The sequence below is a fragment of the Sceloporus occidentalis genome, unplaced genomic scaffold, assembly GCF_023333645.1.
Source record: "Sceloporus occidentalis isolate IW3139 unplaced genomic scaffold, rSceOcc1.0.p SCAF_2, whole genome shotgun sequence".
NCBI lineage: Eukaryota > Metazoa > Chordata > Lepidosauria > Squamata > Phrynosomatidae > Sceloporus > Sceloporus occidentalis.
The window spans coordinates 51,558,659-51,585,931 of record NW_028316982.1 but is presented as its reverse complement, the minus strand read 5'-3'; the positions used below and the strand labels follow the sequence as shown (position 1 = coordinate 51,585,931).

At 41.3% G+C, this 27,273-nt stretch overlaps 1 protein-coding gene across 2 annotated transcripts in view; it reads right to left on the bottom strand.

Moving 5' to 3' along the window:
- Nucleotides 1-27,273, bottom strand: part of EPHB1 (EPH receptor B1) — a 493,034-nt gene that overhangs the window by 94,704 nt on the left and 371,057 nt on the right. For both annotated transcript variants that reach the window (XM_089509381.1, XM_089509382.1), the window contains exons 4-5: nt 23,461-23,616; nt 3,633-3,968 (exon numbers count right to left, since the gene is read on the bottom strand). In XM_089509381.1, coding sequence (XP_089365507.1) covers nt 3,633-3,968; nt 23,461-23,616 — 492 coding nt within the window. The remainder of the gene's footprint in view (nt 1-3,632; nt 3,969-23,460; nt 23,617-27,273) is intronic.

The window sequence follows — 27,273 nt, the reverse complement described above, 5'->3', positions numbered from 1 at the left end:
AACAATTCAGAGATAAAACTATTTATACAGTTAATTTATACAAATGATTAAACTTGTTGATGGAGGAGATCCAATATGCTATACTTGTATTTTACAGCCCGTTACCAAAGGGAATAAGTCCAATTTACAATATTTTACACAGCAAGGACATTCCAAGGAAGTGGTCAGAACTGTGATCAATAACGACGTTCTCAAAACCATTAAAAGAGGTACCTAGTCCCAACAAAAGCTAGGAATAAAATGAAAGAGTGTCCTGAAAATACAAACAATTAAATAAACACTGATTGGATGGAGGGTTATTGGGGTGGCAAGAGGGACAGATGGGGAGATAGCTGTTACAGGAGAATGAAAAGAAAAGTAGTGTGAAGATGGATATATGGGTGAATGGGCAGACAGATGGCTAAGATAAGGGTACTGATCAGTTCCTTTGAACCTGATAAAGACACTGAAGTTTGTTTCTGTTAAAAACGCTTAATTAGACTAATTAAAGAGAAGACAATTGACATAAATACTACTTTTTGTATGCTCAGAGCATGCAATTTTCTACATCATTTGTCATTACTTGGAGTCTGGTTTTTCAGGCATAGTTTTAATAAAGCCCCATGCAGACTCTGAATGCACCCTCCCATTGAAAGTAAATGCACGAGATACAGCTGCCTATAATAATGTGCTTTCCCTTTTACTGTCTGCATAGGCAATCACTCTTGTCGTTAGAAATATATTACATTTTTAGGTCAGCAGCGAAACAAAAAAGGAAGGAGGCCAGCAAAACTAGATTGTTAAGCATCAGTGTCTCAGTCACTGCCAAATCTGCACAATCTATTCTTCCTATGCATTCCCATTAACCTCTCTTTAAATGCTTCTAGTGCTTGGCACCCCATTTTAACCTGCTTAAACAAGTGCTAACACCTCATATCTTAGTGCCATATATATATATATATATATATATATATATATATATATATATATATCTTTTTGGTCTTTCATACATTGTTCACATTCTTAAAAGCACTGCAAGTAAATGTGTTTCAGCTGGATAATGACAGACCATGTCTGAATACATTGCAAATATCAAGTTTGTAAAATAATAGTGGCTCTGTGGCAGAAACAGGTAAGGAGAGAAACGTAAATGGACAGATGGGGAAAAGAATGACATACAAACAGAAAGGGAAGGGTAAGAAACAACACCTAAAAGGACACGCTCTATAGGAGGAGGATGCCACAATGAAGGGCAGAGTAAGGTCAGATAGCACTCTTTGAGAATCCAAGGTTAGACAACAGACCAAAGGGTTGTTTGACCTGTTCATATGGAGGTCAGCTTGTGGTCCTTTGCTTACTGGGGCAAAGCCACTTTATGTGAATGGTGAAGCTGATGAGCAGGTGGGCACATGTCAAAATGGAGGGGGGAAGGAAGCAAGCAGGAAAAACAAACAAAAGAGCACAGATGAAAAAGGTAGGTTGGGTTATACTTGGTTAGAGATATAGATGACATCCGGTAGGCACAAACCTAACATGACAACCTGACAGAGTTTTTATTCCTGAGGGATGGGATGCTAGAATATTTATGCCAGATTTTGTTGCAAACTCTCCCATGGGACAGGAATTAACAAAGACTCTCATTTTTGCATATCTCATACAAAGCAGAAATTACCATTTTCTTTCTGTAAACAAAACAGATTGTCATCTGTTGTTGCCTTCTACTGTCAGTTTGTTAAGCTTTTAGCCAGGGTCATCACCTGTTAGTTGTCCCTTTGTCACCTTTTACTCTGGTTTCATATGTACAATTCATGTATATATACACCCAGATTCATTGTCATCTGGGTATCACCACTTCTTTTCAACATAATCTCCTTTTATTTTAATTTTATTATAGCTGGAATTACTTCTATCTATTAAAAATGAATCTGTGGTAGTGGGTAACAAAGATGAGATAGATGCAAAGAAATTATTTATGTGTGGCTTTGTTGTTGTTAAGGGCACTAACTGTACAGCTGTTCTTTATCAGCAACATGGAACCAGGCATTCTTCCTGATGGGAATGATGGTTCTGTGAAGAACATCTCAGATTCCCAGCACTAAAACTACCACATTTTGTTATCTAGGAAGATATTCATTTCGGTTTAGCCCTGCTTGCTCTTGGTCTGGCTTTACTTGGAGCTAGCCACCATCATATAAAATCTTCCTACAATGCCACGATGAAAAACACAAGAGCAACATGGCTAATTAAAATGCTGAATGGTTCACAGGTGCAGGGACGTAGCCAGGATTTTAGGAAGGGGGGGTCCAGACTAAGTGCAACCATTATAATGGGGTTTGGGCACGGTGGTGCGGGGGTGCACACCATTCATTATATAATTAATTTAATAATTTGTTTTATTTATATACCGCTATTCCAAAGATCATAGCGGTGAACAGCAAGTAAGCTAATTAGCAAGTAAGCTAATTTGCCCCCAGCAGTCTGGGTACTCATTTTAGCGACCTCGGAAGGATGCAAGCCTGAGTCGAGCTTGGGCCCTTTTGCTGGTCTTGAACTCGCAATCTTGTGGTTTTGAGTGAATGGCTGCAGTACAGGCATTTAACCACTGCGCCACCATGCCTCTAATGGAAGGGTGGGGTCCGGACCCCATGGACACCCCCCCCCCTTGGCTACATCCCTGACAGGTGCCAGCTGCAATTCCCAGCACTGCTGCAGCCCTTTGACTAGTAAACCTGCTGGGGGGGAGAAATGATGTGTGCCATATTACATTTTGCTAGAGGTTGCCTCAAACCTGAAGTCAGCTGCACCATAGGCTCTCCAGTTACAGAAACTTCTAGCTATAGATATTTTCCCAGTAGCATGTGGGAGGGAGCCTAAATACCCTAAAGACCCCACATTCCATCTGACTTTGGAAACTAAGCAGAGTCAGCCCTGGTTGGATGGGAGATAACCAATGAATATCAGGTGGTGTAGGCTACATTTCTGGGGAAGAAACGTTCAATACACCTCTGAGTATTCCTTCCCTAAGTAAACTCTATTAAACTCATGGGTTCTCCATAAGGTGGCAGGTGACTTGAAGGCACACGTGGACACACATGGGGAAGGGGTAGAGAGAAAATTGGCATAAATTGAAGATTTTTCTGGAAATCCATTGCAAATTATTAATACTAAATCAACAGAGCCAAAAGTGATGTCTTTAACAGGGTTGGGGAGTAGGAATATGAGTAAGGAGTAAAGGAGTAAGAGGTTTTTACAGGCCTAGGAAAAAGAAGTAAGAAAATATATTTGTTACTCTTTATTCCTGTTATTATATTGTACATGCAAACACCAAAAAACAATTTTTATTATATTGCACTGGGGAAGGGACTTGGAGGCAAAGAGAGACACTTACACACACACACACAAGCCTTGCAAAGCAACAGGGGCTTTTCCCCAGGCCTGGGGAGTAAGGGGTAAGGAGTAAAGGAGTAAGAGGTTTTTACAGAAGTAGAAGTAGGAGTAATGTTTAAAAAATCTTACTCTAGAGTAGGACAAAGAGTAACCCCAAAATCACCACTACTCACCGGCCCTGCTCTTAAAATTACCTTGATGTTGTTAATTCATTTCAAGAAGAAAACAATGCAGAAGAGCTACAAAATAAAAACCATGGCACTTACCAGCTTGGTTGGTGGTGATGTTCACTGACACATGCTGCGGTGGGAATGGGCTTTTGTTAGAAACTCCATTCACAGACTGAATCTCAAAAGTATATGGTGTGTGGGCCCATAAGTTGCTGATGAAGACTCGGGTTTCTGTGAGGCCCAACTGCCTTGGTACAAATTCCACATTGTCATCACAGCGGGAGCAGCTTCGACGATCTGCCCGACACTTCTTGCATACAATATTGTAGGTTACATCTTCACGGCCTCCTGTCTCTCGAGGCGGATGCCACTCTAATATAATTGATGTCTCATTGACTATAGAGATCACATTGCGAGGTCCTGAAGGAACACCTGTTAAAAAAACAATTTGCAAGTAAAGTTTATGCAAATAAATGTCTGGTTGTGATACAATGGATACCTCCACTGAGATGGTGTACAGATTAGAAAAATGGAATGCCTTAGATTTGGATATTTTTGTAGTACCTCTTGTGACTTCTATTGGAAAGAGTCAAATGAAACAAGAAGCTCTCCTTCCCTCCCAATTGAGTGTTTAATCCACTATGTTGTATGAGCTGGTGCCCTCTTCAGAATCTCAGTAATTACCTTAACTGAAAGACTATCCCCCAGATCAGATGGGCTAGTAATGATACCACAAACATTTTGCCTTCTTTTATAGAACAACTTGGCCCAGTTGTTTGAGTTATCAGTACCAGTCTGACACATCTGGAAATTTCTCCTTGAAGCTAATAACGAGGACTGCATCTGAGCTGCATAAATAATGCAGCTTGATGCTGCTTTAAATATTGTGGCTCCATCCTATGGAATCCTAGGATTTGTAGTTTGTTGTGGCACCAGAGCTCTCTGACAGAGAAGGCTAAACATCTGACAAAACTACAAACCCCAGAATCCCATAACATTGAGTCATGGGAGTTAAAGAGGCATCAAACTGCATTATTTCTGAAGTGCAGATGCAGCCTAGGTCAGCAATGGTCAGAATAGGAGTGCTGTTGCCTTCTTCTTTGCCTTGGCTCATTGATTTGGGTCACCAAGGGTTGTGAGATTCCTCTGGAGCACTTGCTGTCTGTCTATAGCATTTTTTTGGTCTCAATTGTTTAGAATATTGTTTTTGGGACATTTATTATTCACTTATTAGTAAAATTTACATCCATCTTTTTCTCTCAGTGAGCTCACAGTGGTGCACATCACTCTTCTCTTCCCCATATTATCCACACCCCAACAACACCATAAAACAGTTTAGGCTGTGGTATAGTGACCGGTTGAGTATTATTGACCAGTCAGTTTCATGACTCAGTGGAGATCAGAACTGGAATTTCCCAAGTTCCGTTACAGCATTCTAACACTATTCCACATCTGCTGGCATGATATTAAAGCCTTTTGACCTCTCTGCAGCAAACATAGCACTCAGCTATCCCAGTTTGTGAAAATCATCTTGTGCATTTTTGAAGCTGTTACAGGTTTTCTCCATTGTTTTATCAGCCCCACCAGTTCACTAAAGGTTTCTGAACTGTTGGATCTGACTATCTTTACTAGAGGCTCTGGAATTACAAGCTCATCATTTCAGTTACCGTATATACTCGTGTACAAGTTGACCTCATGTATAAGTCGAGGGAAGGTTTTAGGATCAAAATCTTGGAATGTGATATGCCCCGTGGATAAGTCGAGGGCAGAATTTAGGAGACAGATTTTAAAGTTGGCTTCAAAGTGGAAGTGGAAGGGGGAAGGGAAGAGAAGCTTGGTTTTCAGAGGAAACGCAAGGAGGAGGAGACTGAAGAGAAGCAAAGGTTTGGAGATCAGCTTACAAGCGGTCTGAAATACAAAGAAGTGGCAAGGTTTGGAGATGAGTTTGCAAACGTAGGGAAAATGGGGAAATGCAAAGAAGAGGCAAGGTTTGGAGATCGGCTTGCAAACGGAGGGAAAATGGGGAAATGCAAAGAGGAGAAAGAAAAGTTTGGAGATAAGATTGAGAAGGGAATCACTCCATGCACACTCACACTGGTACCTCGCAGCTCTTTCAGCAAGAGCTGCTGAGGCACGGAGAGTGGGACATCAGGGCTACTTTTAAAAGGAGCTTTATGAGTATTATTACTGTTTCTTGTTGTTGTTGTTAACTGTCCTCCAGTTGATCTCAAGCCATGGTAACTGTATTGACCCTTGTATAATTCGACCCCAGATTTTAGGGTCAATATTTGGGCATAAATTTCTCAACTTATAGTTGAGTATATACAATATGTGAGGTTCTTGATTCTTTTAAATCATCAATCTGACAATCTTATCCCATTTCATATCTCCATATTCCCCCAATGTTTCTGAATCCACACAAATAAATCGTTTCTAGGATGAGACTCACAGGCCTTATGAGCTCATCTAATTGCAAACATTCAAGGAAACTGATAAAAAGTACATTTAAAAGAAAATGACCATAATATTCATCTGGAAGAGATGGAGGTCAAAGGAAAGTAGACCTTGCCTCTGAAGTCTTTGCCTTTTTATCTTTCCGCAACACCTCTTTTAGTCATATGCTAGCTCTATAGCTAGACTCAAAGAAGAAGGAACTACAATAGCAGTATGTCTATAATGAGTGCTGAACAGAAATCAATGGGTGGAGGTGAGAGAGAGGAAGCCCTGCCAAGAGAAGGTTGCAGTAGTCAAGTCGAGAGACCACTAGGGCATGGACCAAAGTCTTTGCAGTAGAAGCAGAGAGATATGGATGGAGTTTGGAAATATTATAGAGGAAAAATCTACAGAGCTTGGCTGTGGCTTGAATCTGAGGGATAAATGACAGAGAGGAGTCAAAAATGAAACCAAGACTGCGAGCTTCCTGGACCAGCTGAATAGAGATGCTGTTGACAGAGACAGAAAAGGAATATTGAAGGGTGGGCTTAGGAGGGAAGATAAGAAGCTCCGCCTTGGACATGTTGAGCTTCAAGCGCTGATGGCACATCCAGTGGGAGACAGCTGTCAGACAAGATGAAACTTGCTGCTCAAGCCCTGGCCAAAGGTCAGGGGTGGAAAGATACAGTTGAGTATCATCAGCGTACAGAAAAACCGAAAAACCGAAAGAGCTGATAAGTTTACCAAGAGACAGTGTGTGTATAGAGAGAACAAGAGGGGACTCAAAACAGAACTCTGAGGAACTCAAACAGATAGGGGAACAGAGGATGAAGTCTGGCCGCCCAAGACCACTGCAAAAGATCTATCTGACAGGTAAGATTTAAACCAATTGAGAACGGAGCCCAAGAAGACAAGGTCAGAAAGTAAATCAACTAAAAGACAGTAGTCCACGGTGTCGAAGGCCGCAGACAGGTCGAGGAGGACAAGGATGGAGTAAAGGCCATTTGAGATCTTGGTGAGGGCCGTCTCTGTGGAGTGTCGTGGGTGGAAACCGGACTGGAAAGGGTCCCAAATGGAATTGGTTTTGAGAAACTCAAGACAGCGAGAGTAGACGACTCGTTCCAGAGCCTTAGAAAGAAAAGGAAGAAGAGAAATTGGGCGATAGCTAGACAAGGAAGAAGGGTCAAGAGTAGGTTTTTTCAGAATAGGGGAAACTAGAGCGTGTTTAAAGACAGAGGGGAAGGAGCCAGAAGAAAGAGAGAGGTTAAAGATGTAGAGGAGGGAGGGCAAAAAAGAAGGAGCTATGCAGATTATAAGATGAGAAGGGATTGGGTCAAGAGAAATGCAGAGAATTTGTTAGTAGGAGGAGTCAGGAGAATAATGGTGGGAACCAAATCAGAAACAGTCAACTCCGACCAAATAGAAGTGATCTTTGTAATGAAATAATTGGCAAAATCGGAAGGAGAAAATAATGAAGAAACAGGGGGAGCTGAAGGTTTTAGTAGTATGTTGAAACAAGAGAACAAATGCTGTGGGCGCCTCTCGTTGGCGCCGATCAATAGTTTATAATTCTGTTTTGCCATAGCTAAGGCGTGTGAGAAGGAAGAGAGAATGAACTTATAATGGATAAAGTTGGCCCACTCCCTGGACTTTCTCCAGAGACGTTTGGCCGCTTGAGAGCAAGACCAGAGGAACCTAAAGATGGGAGTGATCCAGGACTGAGGCTCAGTCATAGAGGATGAGGAGGACATGCACGGGGCAAAGCTGTCAAGAGTTGAGGAAAGAGTGGAATTGAGCAAGGACATAGATGAATCTGCAGAGTCCCCAAGATTGAGAGAAGCAAGAGATGAATCCAAAGATTGAGTGAGAAGATTAGAGTTAACAGATTGGAGGTTACGGAACTGGCAAAGAACAGTAAGCCAAGGAAGTGGGATATAAGTGAGAGTAAAAGAGATTAAATGATGATCGAAAAGAGGAAAGTCAGATGCCAAGTAGTCAGAGATGATACACTTAGCAACAAGAACAAGGTCAAGACAGTGACCGAGAGAGTGAGTTGAAGAGTTCGAGTGAAGTAGAAGATCGAAAGAAGCTAAAAGGGAATTTAAGCGAGAGGTTGAAGAATTTGTAGGATCATCAATATGGATATAGAAGTCACCGAGAATCAGAGAGGTAACAGAATTTGAAAGAAAAAATGTGAGCCAAGACTCAAAATCAGACAAAAATTGGTTGGCAGAACCAGTGGGGCGATAAATGACAGCAACACGGAGCTGTAAGGGAAAGAAGAGTCGGATATAGAATGACATTTGAAGGAAGAAAAATAATAGCTGGGGGGGGGGGGGGGGAGAAAGAGTTGAAACTGGCAGGAGTTGGACAATAAGATGCCAACCCGTCCTCCTTTGCCCTCAGGACGGCTTGAATGAGTAAAAGAAAGATAGCCATGAGAAAGGGCAGCGGAGGTAACAGTGTCATGGGCTGGGAGCCAAGTTTCAGTCAGAGCAAGAAGATTGAGATAGCGGGAAAGAAAAAGATCATGGAGTACTGCCGCTTTTGATGCAGCGGAGCAACAGTTCCAAAGAGAGCAGAAGAAGGGAAGCTGGGAGACATCAATGACTCTTGAGGGTTCAGTGTGATTATAAATTATTGTTAAATTGTAATATATCAGATATCAGGAGTTTGAAGTTTTAAGATTAAAGATTCCAGTTTTACTACAATCTTCTCATGTTTGTTGCTTTTTTGTATAATGTTTTAGCAATAATCAATCACATTTACTGTGCTGTTTAGTTTTGTACTACAGTACTGTCTATTTTTAAAATATAATGAAAATATGCTTGTTAGTTCTTGAATACAGAATATATTGAGGAATTATGTACACAGTCGCCCCTCTGTTCTCGTGGACTTGAGATCCACAGTCTTGAATATTCACAGAGAGGTGACCTCCATTAATTTCAGTGGGGCATGGCCCCACGCCATGTGCACCTCATGTGCTCATAGGCACGCACCACATTCAAGCCTTGAATATCAGCGAGTCTCCATTTTCACAAGGAGGACTGGAACGGATCCCCCGCAAAAACGGAGGGCTGATTGTATATGCTAAACTTCTCACAATTTCTGGCTTTGGTTCTGATTTTTATGTAAAATGGGCTACATCCTGTACTTGGGGGGGTTACCAGCTTTTGCTGTTTACATTTTGCCCCTCATTTGTATTCTGACATCATGCAAACAGAAGAAATCTGTTTTATTAACATTTCTAGATAATTGATCTAGATTATTGACCTACACTATCTCAAGGTGTCTCAGCCTAGCTATGATTCTTAGCCAGCATGACCAATGGTCCTAGGTACTGGGTTTGAAAGGCACCAGGTTGTGGGATATGATGAGAGATCAGCTGCAAGTTTCTACTGCTGGAAATCTACTACAAAGCCAGATCTAATCCACAGGAATCATGTCACCATAGACAAATAATACAGAAATGATACATAATACATTTTTGTAAAAGGTAACATTCCATGAGACATATTATTAGGGATCAGGAAAGCCCACACGCTGTAAAAACAGACAAGAGGCTAGAAAAAAATGTTAGAAGCAGAAAGCAGTTATTAACGGTTCAGTATGTCAGACTGAAAGGATGGGTATTTAGTGAGGTCCTGCAAAGGTCTTCTTCTATGTCAACTCTCTATGCAGTTATTATTTATTAGCAACCTGAACACCAGAGTTCAGTGTACATATATCATATCTATAGGCAGCACCATTCTAGCAATGACTGAAAACATGTTGCAGAGTAAGAATTAAGTTTTTATATGCTGAGGAAATAGAGCTGGAATCAATTATTGGATATACAATATAAACAAATACAGTGTGGACCATGCAAGAAAATGTAATCAAAGGCACACATATATAATGTGAATTCTGAGCAAGGAATTGTACCACAAAGTAAGATCACTGGGCTATAAGGAATGACAAACAGTGTGAGTCAACAGTGTGGCCATGCTGCTGGCAAAGCAAACAGCATAATGGTCCAAGCTCTATTAAACAAGCACAATAATTATTCAGTCTGAGCAGTGCTACTATATCCTCAGCCAGAGAATAAAAATCAGACTATAATACATGTCTTCAAAATCCTCAAAACCAAACTCAAGGCCAAATATTGACGTTCTAGAGATCTGAAGTCCTGCTCTAAAATTTCTGCTGGCCTCACTCAAAATGCATTGTGCCTTTAACAAATCTTGGACAACAAAATATTAATGGCTGTGAAAACATATTATCCTAACAAGTATTACACATTACTGGAAATTCTACATTTATGAGACACTTCAAATTCAGTTAAACAAACCATCTACATTCCCACAATCATTGAATACATCTCCACCAAATTATGTCTCATTGGTGCGTTACATTGCCGCCGCCGCCATTTGCATCCAAACCGCGTGGGTCCTCCGCGCTGCAAATAAGAAGTGCCAAAGTGGCGCTTCTCTTTGTGGCGCACTTATGATGTCGCGAGGCGCCAGTGGCGCACTTGCGGCATCATATGTGCCACGAGATGTGTGGATGCAATGTGTCCACTATGTCAAGATGGCAGCGCCCGTGTGGAATGGGCGCCGCCATTTTTTATGGACTCGGTCCGTATTAGGGTTAGGGGCATCAGGAAGTGACGCCCCTTTCTAACCTTAGTACGCATGGAGTGCGTACTTTATGCCCATGCGGAACGGGCCATTGTTTCACTAAATCCTGCAGTATCACTTTTTCTGTCAACATAATAGATGCTTATGTTCAAGTGATTCAACCAGAGTTTAGGAAATTGGGCATGGAAAATTATTTGGATCTTTCTCGATTCTATTACATTCTATCCCATTCCCACAAATGTATAACTATGCTTTATACTCAGGGCCATATTACTACTCAGAACTTCATCAGATGAAGTGGGTTTATATTCACAAAAGCTCATGCTAAAATAAAAATCAGTTTGTCTTAAAGGTGCTGCCACATTTTTTCTCTCTCTTTTCCTTCCTTCTTTTCATATTTGAAAGAAGTAACACTTTACAGTTCAAATTAAAATAAAGTTTCACCTGCATTATTATTTTTAAAAACCCCAAACTTCCTACCCTCCTTTTCTCAAAACCGACTACAACAGTTACTTTTTAAAAAATCTACCTACCTACCATCAATCCTTCTCTTCCTGTATGGATTAAATTTCAGCTTGTCAGCCTACATCCAGCCCAATGCTGCCCAAACAATTGTTAAGGGTCTCCCAGCCTTCTTGGCTTCAGCTGAAAAGGAGATGTAGAGTTGGTGTCATCAGCATTTCAATGGTACCAAACTCCAAAGTCAAGATGGCATATACCAACAGTCCCAAACTGAAGAGAACAAGATACAAGTTCACATCTTGAAGACTTCCACAAACCAGTGGCCAAGGAATTAAGCATTAGCTTGTTCCAACAATTTTATTGGAAGAATGTCCAGCCATAAATAACCAGAGCCAAGAAAATGCTTCACAGTCCTATGCCAGCCAAGTGTTCCAAAATGACATCTCATAGCATTACACTGAATGCTACCTGCAGACCCAAAAGAGATGCTGTCTTCATGACTGGCTGGAAGCTTAGGTCATTCATCAGATCTATTGCCACTTGTCCTAGAAAATGTCCTGAACCCAGTCTGACCCTAAATAATTGGTTTCCTTCCCTGCCTCCCAAAAAAGAAAAGAAAAAAAGGCTGGAACTATTCAGTAATAACAATTTGGAGACTAGCTGATAAATAACCAGTCAAGTAATTTTCATCTAATTGTCTAAAATTCATCTAATCATACAGGAACAAAGCCTTCTTCCAAGGAAGTATTTACAGTCACCACTGCCTATGTAGCAAATCCCCTTAGGCAGCTTTTAACAACAAGATTGGCACAAATCTAGTAAGCAAGTGTTTGCCTTCAATCTTCCAGGCAACACATTCACACCAAAAGGTTAAAGAAACAAACTAATTCATGGAAATAAGCCATGATCTGAAGATCGTGCGCTCAGTGTAGATTGAGTGACTTTATCAAAAGAGTGTCATGCAAAGTGCTGTCAGCTGGCTACCTAGGGTTTCCCTTCACTACTTTGAGGTCTGAGAAATAGAAATCCCCTCACCACATGGAACAACTCTGCTGGCCAACACTTTTCTGACACTGGGAATGACACCCTGGTGGCAGAGGTGTATTCTGTCTGGTCTCCAGGCATCTGAGAATATAATTAAGAGACAAGTATTTCAGCACCTCACTTGAAAGAAAATGAATCCACAGCCATACTGCTGAATCTGTCACAACCTACTTCCACTCAAGCCCTTGAGGGTTTTTCAGCTACAATCCCCATTCCAAATTCTCTGCTTCCCTTCTCTCTCCCCCTTTCTTCATAATTACATTCAGAGAGGCACTTTGAGAGAGCTTCTCTGATCTGTTGTCATGGTTACTGCAGATGAAAGCATTTTGTTAAAATTGCTAGAAAAATGCTATCCTTTAACGAAAATTCCATTTAATTTTTCCCCCCGTCAGCACAGTTAAAGTATTTGTCATGAGCCATCTAGCAGTTAAAGCTTTGCTGTGTACACAGTGGAAAGGTGCTGTGCTGAATGTGAACCACTAAAGTGATGCTGCACTTAAAATCTGTTACCATGTGTGTGACATAAATACACACAGAGAGACACAAATGGAAACCCACAGAATTTAAAAGTTTTATTACAATTGTTTTCTTTTTAATCTAGATGCTCTCAGGTTTTTCCATCCTATTTTCCCAGTAGCATATATGCAAGTGTGAAGGCTTTTGTTAAAATATAATGAAGTCCCATGGCTTTTCTTCATCAGTTCCCAATTCTTTCCACTAAGCCCTGACCATAATTCAGCATCTTTTTGCAATGTCCCGAGTTTCCCTAAAACTGCTACTTCCACTAGCTATCTTTTATTATTAATATCTATAACACAGGGGAGAATATAGTTTCTAATGTGGTACCCACGCTAGTTTGTTTCAGCAAAAATGACAAAGGCTCCTATGGTAAGTTTCTTGAAGTATGAGGTTTCATGGACTTCATCAGGTGCATGAAGAGCTAACCAGATGATTGATAGATAGACAGACAGACAGACAGATAGATAGACAGGCAGACAGACAGATGTAAAAAATTGAGAAAAGAGAAAATAATAATAATAATAAAATTTTATTTCTATCCCGCTTTTCCATGGTGATCAAAGCGGCGTACAGTATGCAATTAAAATACAGACATGTCAATAAAACGATTTAAAATATCATATTAAAAAAAACTAATTACACAGCCAGCTGAGTTGAAAGTCCGAGAACATAGCCAAGGTCATAACAAATGGGGGGAGAGTGTATAATATCACATCTCATGGGGGGAAAGCTTGGTGAAGAAAATAGGTCTTAAGGTTCTTTTTGAAGAGATCCAGGGAGGTGGTGGAACGGAGCTTGTCGGGAAGGTTATTCCACATTTTTGGGGCCAAGATGGAAAAGGCCCTTTGTGAGGTTGCTGCATAATGCGCAGTTGGGACCTTCAGCAATTTCTTCCCGACAGATCTGAGTGGGCAGATTATATGGGGAGAGGCAGTCCTCCAAGTACCCTGGGCCCAAGCCATTTAGGGCTTTGTAGGTAATTACCAACACCTTGTATTGCGCCCGGAAGCGAATAGGCAGCCAATGAAGATCTTTCAAAATTGGTGTTATATGGTCAGCCCTGGAGCATCCAGCGACCAGTCTCACTGCCATGTTCTGCACTAATTGAAGCTTCCGAGTTTGGTACAAGGGTTGCCCCATGTAGAGCGCATTACAGAAATCCAATCGAGAGGTTACCAGAGCGTGTACTACAGTTTCAAGGTCCCTTCGATCCAGGTAGGGTTGCAGCTGGCGTATCAGCCAAAGCTGGTAACAAGCGCTTCTGACCGTCGCACCCACCTGAGATGTCAGTTGAAGCGACGAGTCCAGAAGCACGCCCAGACTGTGAACAGAGTCCTTCAGGGGAAGCGTGACCCCGTTCAGTACAGGTAGCGAAATTACAGTACCCGGGCCTAGGGAACCTATCACTAGTACTTCCATTTTCTCTGGATTCAAGCTGAGTCTGTTTTTCCTCATCCAGCCCATTACTGACTCCAAGCAGGCATTTAGAGGAAAGATGCCATCCCTAGTCACTGCATCAGTCAGGGACACAGAGAAGCAGATCTGGGTGTCATCAGCGTACTGATAACACCATGCCCCGTGTCTCCAGATGATCTCACCCAGCGGTTTCATGTAAATGTTAAATAGCATGGGGGACATAATAGCTCCTTGAGGGACACCAGATGTAAGTTCCCTCTTATCGGAGCAGACGTCCCCCAGCTGCACCATCTGGAATCTACCGGAGAGGTAGGAACGGAACCACTGGAGTGCAGTGCCCCCGATACCTAACTCCCTCAGGCGTTCCAGAAGGATACCATGGTCGATGGTATCGAAAGCCGCTGAGATGTCCAAAAGCACTAACAGGGACACAATAAATTTAACACTGTGATTCTGCATGACCCTAATCTAGAGGACACAAAGATGTATATTTTGAATGAAATGAAGCTTTCTGCACCAATAAGACAGTTTTACATAAATTGATTTCTTTTGCAAAAAGTCCTGAAGTATGAAAAATCATAGAAAAGTACTCAAAAATTATTGTAATATTGTCCAGAGGGTGGGAATGAAATTATTCATTTTTCCATGTAGTAATAAATCAAGAGAAGATTTATTTCCTAGTTTGGTCTGAGATTTTACTAAATAGCTTCTTTTTATCTCATATAGCTTCCCTAAAATCTAGTTTGATGAAAGATGGCTTGGTGGGAGGAGAACTCACTTCAGATTTTGCAGGAGCTGAGGGGTATTTGGAGGATGTTTCACCAAATGAAGACAGTATCTACATTTATGAGTATGGGTTTAACATTCTGAGAGGAAGCATGAATGAATGACTCTGGGACAGATTAAAACTAATTTTTTTAAAGAAAAAATATGAGACATTTGAGAAGAAATAGGAGAGCACATGAATGTGTGTGTATCTGCCATCAAGTCGCCTGTTGATTTATGAATAAATTTCACATGGTTTTCATAGGTAAGGAATACTCAGAGGTGAATTTGTCAGCTCCATCCTCTGAAATATAGCTTACAGTACCTGGTATTCATTGGTGGCTTCCCATTCAAGTACTAACCAGGGCTGAGCCTACTTAGCTTCCAAGATCAGGCAGGATCTGGTGCCTTACATGTCAAAAGGAAGACCCTGAGAAATGAACTAAACATGTCTCTCTCCCTCTCTCTTGAGGTTTTTTTAAAAAAATAATGTTAAATGGTGCAGCTCCAAGATATTCAGTTGCTTTCAGCCTTTCCCAATGAGCTTTATTTACCTAATCTCTAATCCTCTGTGACATCAAAGACAGATTACCCAATGGCTAATAGAAGCTAGTGTCCAAATGCTATTGTTATGGACAACTAGTGTAAACACAACATAACACAAGTGTTGAATCAGTGATTGAATCAATGGGACTATTCAGTTGGCAAGAGCAACTGGATTTAGAACTGGCTGCCCCATGAGAGTGCCTACTGCATCTCTATAGCCTGTGTACTTTTAAGGTTTGGTCTCTTGCTTGGTTTCAGAGATTCAGCTCGAAGAAGGGTTATTAGAAGTGATACCATCAATCACAGCACATAGCCTTTTATCAATTTATTTGAAGGTTGATTGGCAGACTTTTGAGCATCAGACATTATAGCTCCAGTGCCTTCTTTGGCTTAAACTTGGAATATAAAATCCAAGGAGTAGATATATTGTATTTCTGATACTGGTCAGTAAACTGTGATTTCCAGCCTAATAAAAAGAAGACAAATTGTGTATCTTTCACACAGTGAGTCCAGAGGACATGGAGAATCTGTTCCTGCTATTGTCAGGTGCAATCAGGCTCAGACTGGAGCCTGTCATATCACAGCCTAGGAAGATGGCACTACAAAGCCAATCTAGTATCACCTGCTGATATGAGACTTCTAGAACTGTAGATTTTCTTTCAACTAGACATTATGGCTGAGACAGATTTAGGACTTTATCAGACAGGAGCAAAAAAGACAGGAGCATAGTAATATACTCCTGTCAATATCACACAATAATGTTAAGATTTTCACAAGACATCATGTGATGTTGTGGTTATCGCGCAATTATCCTGTGAATAAAGAGGCAAGTCACACTCTCTCAGCCTCAGAGGATGGCAATGGTAAATCCCCTCTGAAGAAACTTGCCAAGAAAACCTCATGGTTGTTTGCCTTAGGGTGACCATAAGTCAGAAATGGCTTGAAGGCACACAACAAGTGAATGCTTATGTTAATCCCAGTGATTCAGTGGGCCTACTCTAGTTAGGACAAGCTACTGGATTTAAATCTATTAGTCTATCAAAGCCAGTACTGTCCACTTGGACTTGCAGCAGAGTTCCCAAGACAAAGGTCTTTCACATTACCTTCAATATGAACTACTTTACCACCCTTCAAAGTCAGTTTAGGCACAAATATCCCAGGTTGCTGCCACACTGCAGAATTAATGCAGTTTGACATCCCTTTCCAGCGTCTTTTCCCCAAGATATTTGCTGATCCCTTTGATTTAACAGCTACAAATGAAATATAAGGGGAAATATCCATAGGGTTATGTTTTTCAAATCCTTTCCCCTTAGACCTTTTAAATTATCTCATATGAATACATCTCAGTGCTAATTTCACTGTTTGAATTATAAACTACTGGGGAGTGTTAAGGAAGGGAATTTATAGCTGAAAACCTGACACTGTTTATCTTGTCTGTGGCTGTAATGCCTGGAACCACAGTAAAATGAAGGGATAAATAAAATTAATTTTACCTGAAAGATTCTACAGCAAACTATCATTGGCCTCACTCTTAATCTCCAGTTCATTGTCAATTCTTGGTTTACTGCTAGAATGTTGCCCAGCATATGTCAGTATTACATCTCAGTGTGACCAAGGGAAGCCACCTTGCTGTATCACTAAAACTATCATGAGCAGCATTGATCTAAGATCTAAAAGGGTGGAACCAAAGATGCTGAACCCTGGAATCTGTTTTTAAAGTCTGGTTTCAGCTCTGTCATCTGAAGTTATAACTATAATATCTCTGAGCAAATGCAGAGGGCATAATGGAGTAGCCCAGCCCAGTATTCAAAAACACACAACTTATTTACTTCTAGAGAAGAAGGTATAACTTCAGAAACCTTTAAGGGCTCCACCCTTTGAAATGTAAACTGCTTAGTTTAAATCGCAAAACCTGGCAGTTTGTCTTTCTTCAATACTGGAGTTTTACTGAACACATTCAAAACAAAATCTTTTCAATTGCTCCTACTGCCTTCTTTCCTAGTATAAGTGCTCTGTAACTGGTGTTAAACTAAAATTGTGCCAAACATGGGAATGTCATTAATGCACTGCTGAAACATTCAGGAAATGCAATGAAAAGATATGGACATGAATTCAAAGAGCAGCGGTAGCACCTAGAAACATACAATACTAAATTTATTTACTCCTATGACATGTAACAACTTGGAAATTGAACAGCTGACACCTCAAATTAGAACATTTTAAAATTAAGCCTTAATGAGAAGAAATAAAAATCAACAAATTGTCTTTATACACACACACGCACGCACGCGCACACACACACAGAGTACTCCTCTAGTGAGGCATACTGTAAATCAGTTATGTAACAAGAGGCAATAAAATGAATTTATTTACTACCACACTTCCACCACCAGTGATGAGGCAGAATATGGAAATTAATCTCTTTTTCCAGATACACATTAGACAACTCATGCACAGTTACCTACAGAAGCATAACTGCAGAAAGCATTATGCTGATGTGGGCCTCCTAAACTAGCAAGCTACCGTGGAAGTTAGATAAAAAAGTAGGTTCTTTCTTTGAACAGCAGAGGTTAGCCCGGTAGCCACCCCACAAGGGGAAAAACAAAAACAAATCTCTCTCTCACTCACACACACACATTCTGCAACTAACCTTGAAATACATACACACACACCATGTAATATGCCTTCAACATATCCTCGTACAACCAAGTATAAATTAAATATTGAGCATGTCACATCTGGGAAAATCATACAACACAATGACAGAAAGTAATCTGACAGCTTCCCCTTCTCTGACTGCCCCCTCCCAATGATCTGTAAAACATGAGACTGAAAAGTAAAGAAGGCTGCAGAGTCTACCTCTCTCCCAACACAGGACCATACACAGCTCTGGAAATCATGCCCTGTGAGAAATGACTTAGGGAGCTGTGTATGTTTAGCCTGAATAAGAGAAGGTTAAGGGTTGACATGATGTTGTTGTGTGCCTTCAAACCGTTTCAGACTATGGCGACACTATGGTGAGCCTATGTGGCATTTTCTTGGCAAGGTTTGTTCAGAAGGGTTTGCCATTGCCATCTTGTAAGGCTTAGAGCAGGGGTAGGCAACCTTTTTGAGCCAGGGGCTGGGTTGCTGTCCCTCAGACAACTGGGGGGCCGAAGCGGGGGGGGGGGGGGGAGAGCTTCCACCCTCCGGGTGCAGGGCCGCATACCAGGGGTGGAGCTTCCACCCTCCGGGGGCGGGGCCACATGCCGGGGCGGAGCTTCCATCCTCTGGGTTGGGGCTTTCTCTGCTCCCTTTCCCGACCTCCAGCTGTCTGAGAGACAGCTAGAAGTGGGGGGGGGGGATTGGGAGAGGGGGTGACAGGCGCGCGCCTGCTCCTCCTGCCCTTCCTTGACCCCCAGCTGCCTCCCAGAGAACCAGTAGGGGCCCATGAGGGGCAGGAACAACAGGTGCACGGCCCCTGCTCCTGTCCTCGGGGCTTTGCCAGGCCTGAGGTGTCCTCCGAAGGACACCTCAGGGCTGCAAAAGCCCCACGGGGAGGAGGAGGCGTGTGCCTGCCCTCTCCTCCTTGGCCTCTTCCTTCGGCCGAACGGGCTCCAAGGGGCCCTTTCGGCCGAAGGGGAAGGCCGAAACCACTCTCATTGTTAAAGCATACCTTTTAGCATTGGAAGCACTGAAAATACACAGAAATGCACTTTGAAAAGTCACACTGTCTCACCTTCAGAAAGACTGCATGTCCCACAAACTGACATATCATCATCACTACCACTCTCATTGTAAAAGCAGACCTTTTAGCATTGAAAGCACTGAAAATACACAGAAATGCACTTTGGAAAGTCACACTGTCTCACCTTCAGAAAGACTGCATGTCCCACAAACTGACATATCATAATCACTACCACTCTCGTTGTAAAAGCACACCTTTCAGCATTGAAAGCACTGAAAATATGCAAAAACTTTGGAAAGTCACACTGTCTCACCTTCAGAAAGAGTGCATATCTCTAAAACTGACATGTCATCATCATCACTACCACTCTCATTGTAAAAACAGGCCTTTTAGCATTGAAAGCACTGAAAATACACAGAAATGCACTTTGGAAAGTCACACTGTCTCACCTTCAGAAAGACTCCATGTCTTCTTCCTACTACTCCTCCTGCTCCTTCCTTCCTCCTTCCTCCTCTTCTTCCTCATTCCTCCTCCCTCCCTCCCTTCTCCTCCTGCTCCTTCCTTCCTACTTCTTCCTCCTCTTCTTCCTCCTCCCTCCCTCCCTCCCTTCTGCTCCTGCTCCTTTCTTCTTCCTTCTTCTTCCTCCTCCCTCCCTACTTCCTCCTACTGCTCCTTCCTTCCTTCCTCCGTGCTCCTCCTCCTCCTCCTGCGGACCCCCTCCTCCTTCTCTCCAGGCCTGCGGTTGTGGAGCAACCGCGGGCTTGGGGAGAAGGCGAGGGGGACCCTCGCCTCCCTCTCCCCAGCCCCCGGCGCCACTGCCTCTCCCCGCGCTCTGGGAGGGCCAAGGCTTCCCCACAGGGCGGGGGGAAGGCCAGCGCCGGCTGTCCCAGCGCTTTCCCCACCCCTCAGGGAGGGCAGAGGCCGGCCCTGAAGGGCAGGGAAAGGCCAGCGCCGGCTGCCCCAGCGCTTTCCCCGCCCCTCAGAGTGGGCAGAGGCCGGCCCTGAGGGGCGGGGAAAGGCCAGCCCCGGCGTCCCCAGCGCTTTCCCCACCCCTCAGAGCGGGCAGAGGCCGGCCCTGAGGGACGGGGAACGGGCGTGGCGGCGGTGGCAATCGGTGGCAGGGCCGGCCTGGGGCCGCTCCTACGGTGCCCGCAGGCCGGATGCAGCCCGCGGGCCGTAGGTTGCCGACCCCTGGCTTAGAGAGTGTGACTTGCCCAAGGTCACCCAGCAGGTTTTCATGGTAGAATGGGGTTTCGAACACTGATCTGCACAGTCATAGTCCAACACTCAAACCACTACACCACACCTTCTCCCTCTGACATGATAGCCATGTTTAAATATTTGAAAGGATGTCACATAAAAGATGGAACAAGCTTATTTTATGCTGCTCCAGAGACTAGAATACAGAGCAATGGATTCAGATTACAGGCAAAGAGAGTTTACCTAAACATTAGAAAGAATTTATTGTTGGTAAGAGCTCTTTGACAGTGGAATACACTGCCACAGAGTGTGGTGGTGTCTCTTCTTGGAGGTTTTTAACTGAAGCAAGATGGCCATCTATCAGAAGTGCTTTGATTATGTATTCCTGCATAGCAGGAAGTTGGACTGGATGGCCCCCGATGTCTCTTCTAGCCCTATCATTCTACAGGTCAGTTCCTGTCCCCTATACCTGTATCTCACGATCTTCCACAGAATAAATTGCTTACGATCTCATAACTTGAGTCCAGCTATAATATCATTATCCCAATTCTATAATACTTGGAAAGCAAGTATTATTGGGATCCTACAACTGCAGCTACTGGTATATTATTTATAAAGAGACTCTAGACATCTCAGGTATCTACATGATTAAGCACTCATGTGAAAACAATCAATCACGAAAAATCTGTCTTGGGTTCCATTTTATGTCACACATGGGACAGCTGCCATCAAGTGGATTCAAAGTCTCCATTCCCTCTATATTATAGCAATTTATACCTGGCTGTCACCAATGTTAAGGATAAATATCTTCCAACAGTGCACTAAATGATTTTATCACAAGGATCTTATGCTGTCAAAACTTGTCCATAGAGCTAATTGTATATCATTTTCCTGAGTTTTCTTTCTTTTTCTTGGTAAAGTATAATAATAAACACATTTTCTGATGTCTTGACCTTGTTATACTGCTACAAAAACATGTAACCCATATGCTAATTTCAAAATTAGGCATTAACAGCATTGGGCCATTCCCTTTTTAACAAAGAAGAATGATGTCAAAAAGAACACCATATCAGTACAGACAGTTTCAAAGTACTGTTCAACAGGCCCATTTAACAAGTAGACATCAGAAGTCTAGAGACTCTGAAGCTCACCATATAGATAGGAAATATAAGATGAGACCTTGAATATTGAAATCATCTGACATTTAACTTACAAGAATGGGGGGGGGGTATCCTTACAATTAAAGTAACATTTAAAAACATCTATGCCCTCCAAGGGCTATCTGTTTACATTCCTATTAATTTTTTATCTTTCATGGGAAGAGCAGAAAGTCAAAAAAAGTGTGCATTCTATACAACATACTGCAACTGCTTATTAAGAAAAGTGGCTATGGCCTCCCCAAACCTAAAACCATGCAATGTTGCCCAGGAAAGATAATGGTTTGGAAGGAGGATGAAAACAGAAAGCCGCAGAAAGACAGGAAATATTAGCACTATTAAGATATGTGGTCCTACAGTCCAGTCACTTTCCACTGTGCCCTCAGGGAGGGCATGGAAGGATCCGGGTATATCCCTGGACTTTGATCCCTACACATATGGATATCTCACACAATGGGACAATCCCAGCATAAAAACGAGGAGGTAAACCAATAATTTATCACAGATGGACAAATTTATGGATTAACAGCCTAGTATATCTTACTGGATTGTTCAATTGTTTGAAATCATGTGTGGTATGATATGGTGGTCCAGACACTTTGGCAGCTTCTGACACTCCTGAATTATTACACATGGTAGACATTTTCCCACAAGAACACGGATGTTTATATCACTGTGCTGGGAGTTCAGCTGGGTCCCAGTCTGGATGAGCTGCAAATAAATGGGCTACTAAAATAGAAAAATCATTATTTTTTCTTTGGACCTTCATTCCAGCAAACATCAAAAAGTCATCCAGGGTGTACAACTGCAACTAACTCAAATAAAACTCATCTTTGTGCATACTGAGCATCAACTGCTTTCTGCCAATAAAACATATTAGACCACAACTGATGTGGGAAATGTTCTGAACATGGAGTAACCTTCAGCCATATCCTGTTCAATCATCATTTCCTTCTGGAAGAACATAATGGAAAGCAGCAGTTTTGTACAAGAAACATCTTTGACTTTTTTGTGTTTCAGCGGCTAGTAGAACATCTACCACCACAATGGAACACTGTGAATGGACATAGTTAATGGATTTTGCAAGCAGTATTAGCAGACAAACACACTGTCTTGGACCAATGGAAATCTAGAACCACACCACACAGAATGCTGGATGGGAGGCCTTTCGGCACTATCCACAAGGGAGAAAATAGTATTGTATAAGAAAGCAGAAAAAAATATTTAAATTTATGGTTCACTTTCTTAACAACTGCTTGACTTAACATGACTGAGTATTCCAAATGTTCTTCATTTCTCTCATGTTCCATATTATTTGCCTTCCCTCCCTGTGTCTTGTATATGCATGCATGCAAACAAGCATGAACTAATTACATATTAAAGAAGAAGAACTAACCGTTGTTTAGCTCTAGAAAGGAAAAGAAAGTTTTAAAATATTTTTAAAAACTGGTCAGGAAACCTTGCTGTGAAGAATCCTGGACTGATGTTTCTTGTGTAAGGAAACCTTGATAAGAGTTTCCTTGATTGATGAGACTCTTCAGAAGTTTGGGATGTATTCACATGTGTTTTTTGTGCAGAAGATAGCACTTTGAAAGGAAACAGTAATGTCTGCAATGGGAGATAATATTTATGTGCAAAAAATATTATTTTCTGTTCAGAAAACATGATTTCCTGTGCAGAAAATTTTATTTTCTGTGTAACCACCCTCCCATATGTGAATTTTGTGTGGAATAAGTCCTTAATAGTCTTCAAAAATTGCATTTTTCAAAGATTTCCACATGGCAGGAAGAAAAATGGCTAAAATTACATGCTGCTTCTTTTGAAAACATCTTGGCTAGGGTTCTGCATATATGATCACCTCAAAAGCTGGGAAAGGACAATGTCTGGGAGAGGTATGTGGGTTGGGATAGATAATCAATTTGCTTCTTTTATATCAAAAACCAATAAAATTTAAATTTAAAAAGAAGAATGGATCCACATCACATGAAGATGCTGTTCCAAACACTCATTCCAAACACTCTTAGTCATTATCCATTGTTCTGTGCAAAGCATATGACTGTGTGTATGTGGCTCTAATAGTAAATGTTAGTACTTACTTGTGCAAGCCACTTCTGATGGATCAAAATCAGCACGGTAGTAACCATTGCGACAAGTGCAGATTGGGGCAGCTTCTGACATGGAGCGACTGTTAGGAGGACACTGTGTGCAAATTCCTGCACCCTGGTTGGCTTTGAACATCCCTGCAGGGCAAGCTAGAATAACACAGGAAAGAAGAAAAAGTAAGTTTTCAGTCTATCGTCAACATTCATGTGCAACATTCATGTATATTAATGTATAAGAGATGTTGTGAAAGGACAACTTTCCGAAATATTAGATACAATAATAGTACAGTTTAAAGGCAACAATATTGAGTGTTGAAATTCTGTATAAAGAAAATTTATAAAGAAACAAAATAAAGTAGTGAAAAGCCAAAGACAGAAGAGATATGATTAATTTAAATATTTCTTTGAACTGACTCTGAAGTTTTTGATGAGTTTGTACATTCTTTAAAAGTCACCTGCATCACAGCTGTTTTGTATATGTTCTGATATAAAGTAACAATATATTTGTAGAGTCTTTTCCAATTTCTACTTCTGTTCACCTGTAATAAGTTACAGTTGCTCACTCATGGTTGCTAGATGACAAACTACTCCAGTGATAAGTAATGTTTGTGAGCTTGCATAAGCTAACATTAGTTTAGCATACAGCTGAACACTATTATGAAGACTCTGCAAGGAGTTATTAAATAATCTGTCCCTCTTTCACACTAGAAGAGAGACTATCAAAAACATCAAGTAGAGAGAGCCACCAAAATCAAGCAAAGGAACACTGCATCCATAACACCTTGTGCAGACCAGCCTTAAAGGTCAGCTTGGGGGATGAGTTGGGGCGTAGCATCCACATGATGCACACCCCAACTCCACTCCCAGGACAGCGTGACACTCCATGACACAGCGCTGAAGGAGTATTGTAAAACCGCAGCACCAAAGCTATTGCGCCCTTTGTAAGCCTCAAAGAGGAGCCACTTTTTGCAGCTCCTTTTTGCACTCTGCAAAGGCCAGATCAGGGCCACAGTGTGTGGTTGCCGTAGCACCAATCTGGCTGTAAAAGGGACAGCAGGAGGCCACCCTATATGGAGTCTATAATTGAGCCTTTCTTACATACATACACACATGTGCGCACACACAGAATCTGCCCTACAGAATCTAGGGCAAGTGAGTTCTTGCTGAATTTATTTGTGAATGCATTCTTTGGATAATATTTTCCAATATTATAATTATTACTGGTGCACAATCATCCTGTAAGTTTTTCAGAATTATCCCATTCACATGAAAACAGGGTGCAATATGTTCTTGCTTTTCTAAGGTTGCTCTTTTTTTTTTAATTCTTAAAAATGTCCCCTACGCCATTCACAGCACAAAGAAAATCTTCTTTTGCTACTTACTCTCCTGCCATTTCTTTGAATGGCTTCAGAACAATGTGGCAAGACATGATGTTGCAACATCCCAAGCAACTCCAAGATGTGGAGTCATCACAAGGTGATTTAAAGATTTCTACTGTTTAATTATTGGCAGATCAATGCCTTCAAACAATTGTAAAGTTATACTAAACCTCATTGGCAGCAGGTGTTCATTTGGACTAATTTGTTGCTTCTTTCTTACTTTTAATTTTGGCACTTGGTCAGGTATCCATAATATCTATACAAAATTGATGTTATAAGCAATAAACATTCTGAACAGAAGGATGAGTAATAAAAGGAAATAAATATCTATTTTCTTTTTTTTTAAAAAAAGGCTGCATCACATCTGAGTTTTAGGCAATGTAATTTGGCTAATTCTGCTTGGCCAAAGTTTTACTAGCCATCATGGTTCTTTAATAGCCTAGCATATCTATTATAGCCTCAATCTAATCCTTTCTCCAAAATTGACTGTATCATAAATACTATTGCTCTATTCAGTTTAATTGGCATATTTGGCACAGTAATTTATTTATTTTTCAGGCTGAATTTAACCAAGCCATTGGGATTCAATATTCTAAAAAGGCTGTTTCTAGGTTTCAAACTCAACGATGCTAATGTGGAATGATGAGGCAAGATATTTGTCTTAATGAGATGGGTGAGCTGAAATGGGCTGTTGACATGAGTCCAGTGTGAAGTCTTTGCATAATGGCTAGTTGTCTGTGCAGCAGTATCAGGGTGGGAAGTTTAGAAAGTGAAATAAATTTATAAAGCGAAAACAAAGTTAAGAGGCATTATTCTGACATGGTATTGTATCATCTAATCATAATGATGGATGGTGAGCCATTAAGGACAGAAAAATCACACAGCTTACTCTCACTTACAAAATTCTCTTCATTCTGATTGGCTGTGGGTGTCTAATTTGCATAATCACTGAATAGTAATATGTCTGTGCATGAAGAATATCTAAGCCATATGACAGCAGCTAAGATGGCTTGTGAGACTTCCCAACCACTGCTATGGCAGGTATGCACAGTAACAGAAATAGCGGCGAGAGAGAAGGAAACAGGAGGGAAATATCCACAGGAGTTCTACTTAACTTTAGCCCTCAGCTCTTCAAATAATTCATTTCTGGTTGGTTTTAATCCAGTTTCATCATTCATTTAAAATGCTTCTAAAATTACAACAACAACCTGAAGGGTATTTTGATTATCTTCCTAGAAACTTATGTTCAAGGTGAATGTGTTTCTAGGATGCCTCAGAGTTTATTCAACCGGAAGCTAGCAATTAATTCATAAATCGGAAGCCCTTTCCAGCTAGAGTGATAACAATGCTTTAATCCTTGCCAGTGCAAGGATGCATTAATCAATCATTCTCTATGGGTTGTGATCCTAAATACAAAAAAGGGTGAAGAGAGAATTGCTTGCTCCAACATACGCAGAAGATGTACATTCCAAAGCTGAATTCATTCTATTTCTGAATTCCCCAGAAGTCTTCTTTGTATCAGGTACTAAGTAAATAAAAAACAATGGATTGCACAAGATGGGAGTTAGATCTCAGGGCTATATTTTGAACTACCTGTGTAATGCAGTAAGTGAGGAAATAGTAGAGATCCTTTTAGCTTCTGAGAAGAGCAGAAAAGGAAACTAAATAAAGTGCTAGTCTAACAAGAAGACAGCTTCTATTTGCTTCAGCCAAAAACTTGGAACTCTATAATGGAATCGAAATGAAATGAGAAAATGATGTTTGAAAGTGTAGAAGATCCGGATAAATTTATGGGCAGATTCCTGGAACTATAATGGCTTATGTGCCTTTCTGGTCACACTTGGAGAAACAATAGTCATAAAAGACAAATCCTCTAGTTGTTGCTTGTTTTCTGCCAACAGTCACTTTACTGGCATCCTGCTAGTGATGTATGCAGGCGTTGTGCTATGGATGCAGAGTGAATTTTTCGGATAATGTTTAACAGTTATATCCAACTGACAAGAGTATAAGCCGAGTGTGCAGAACTCATGCACATGCGGTTGCACACTGGTAAAGAGTAGTGTGCAAATATGTACTGTGCATGTGCACGCACATTGGCTTCCACTGTGCTTTTGATGTACTACATTGCCATTCAGATGGGATTGCCACTGGAAACAAGTGACTTGAAGGCACATGTGAAGGCACATGTGAACACACATACAACAGAAGTGGACCATAATTCAACTTGTGGTTATAAATGCAATATGTGGCACAAATGCAAGGATTTTGAGCTTAGAGGTCAAGTGTTCATTTCCCTGTCCCTGTCAATATACATAGATATATGCAACCCAGAGTGTGAGAACGAGGATGGATATCTTTTTAACTGTTAAAAATGCACAGTCTTCCTTGTATTTTGTATAGAGTTTGCAGTATAACGGTTGCATAAGGC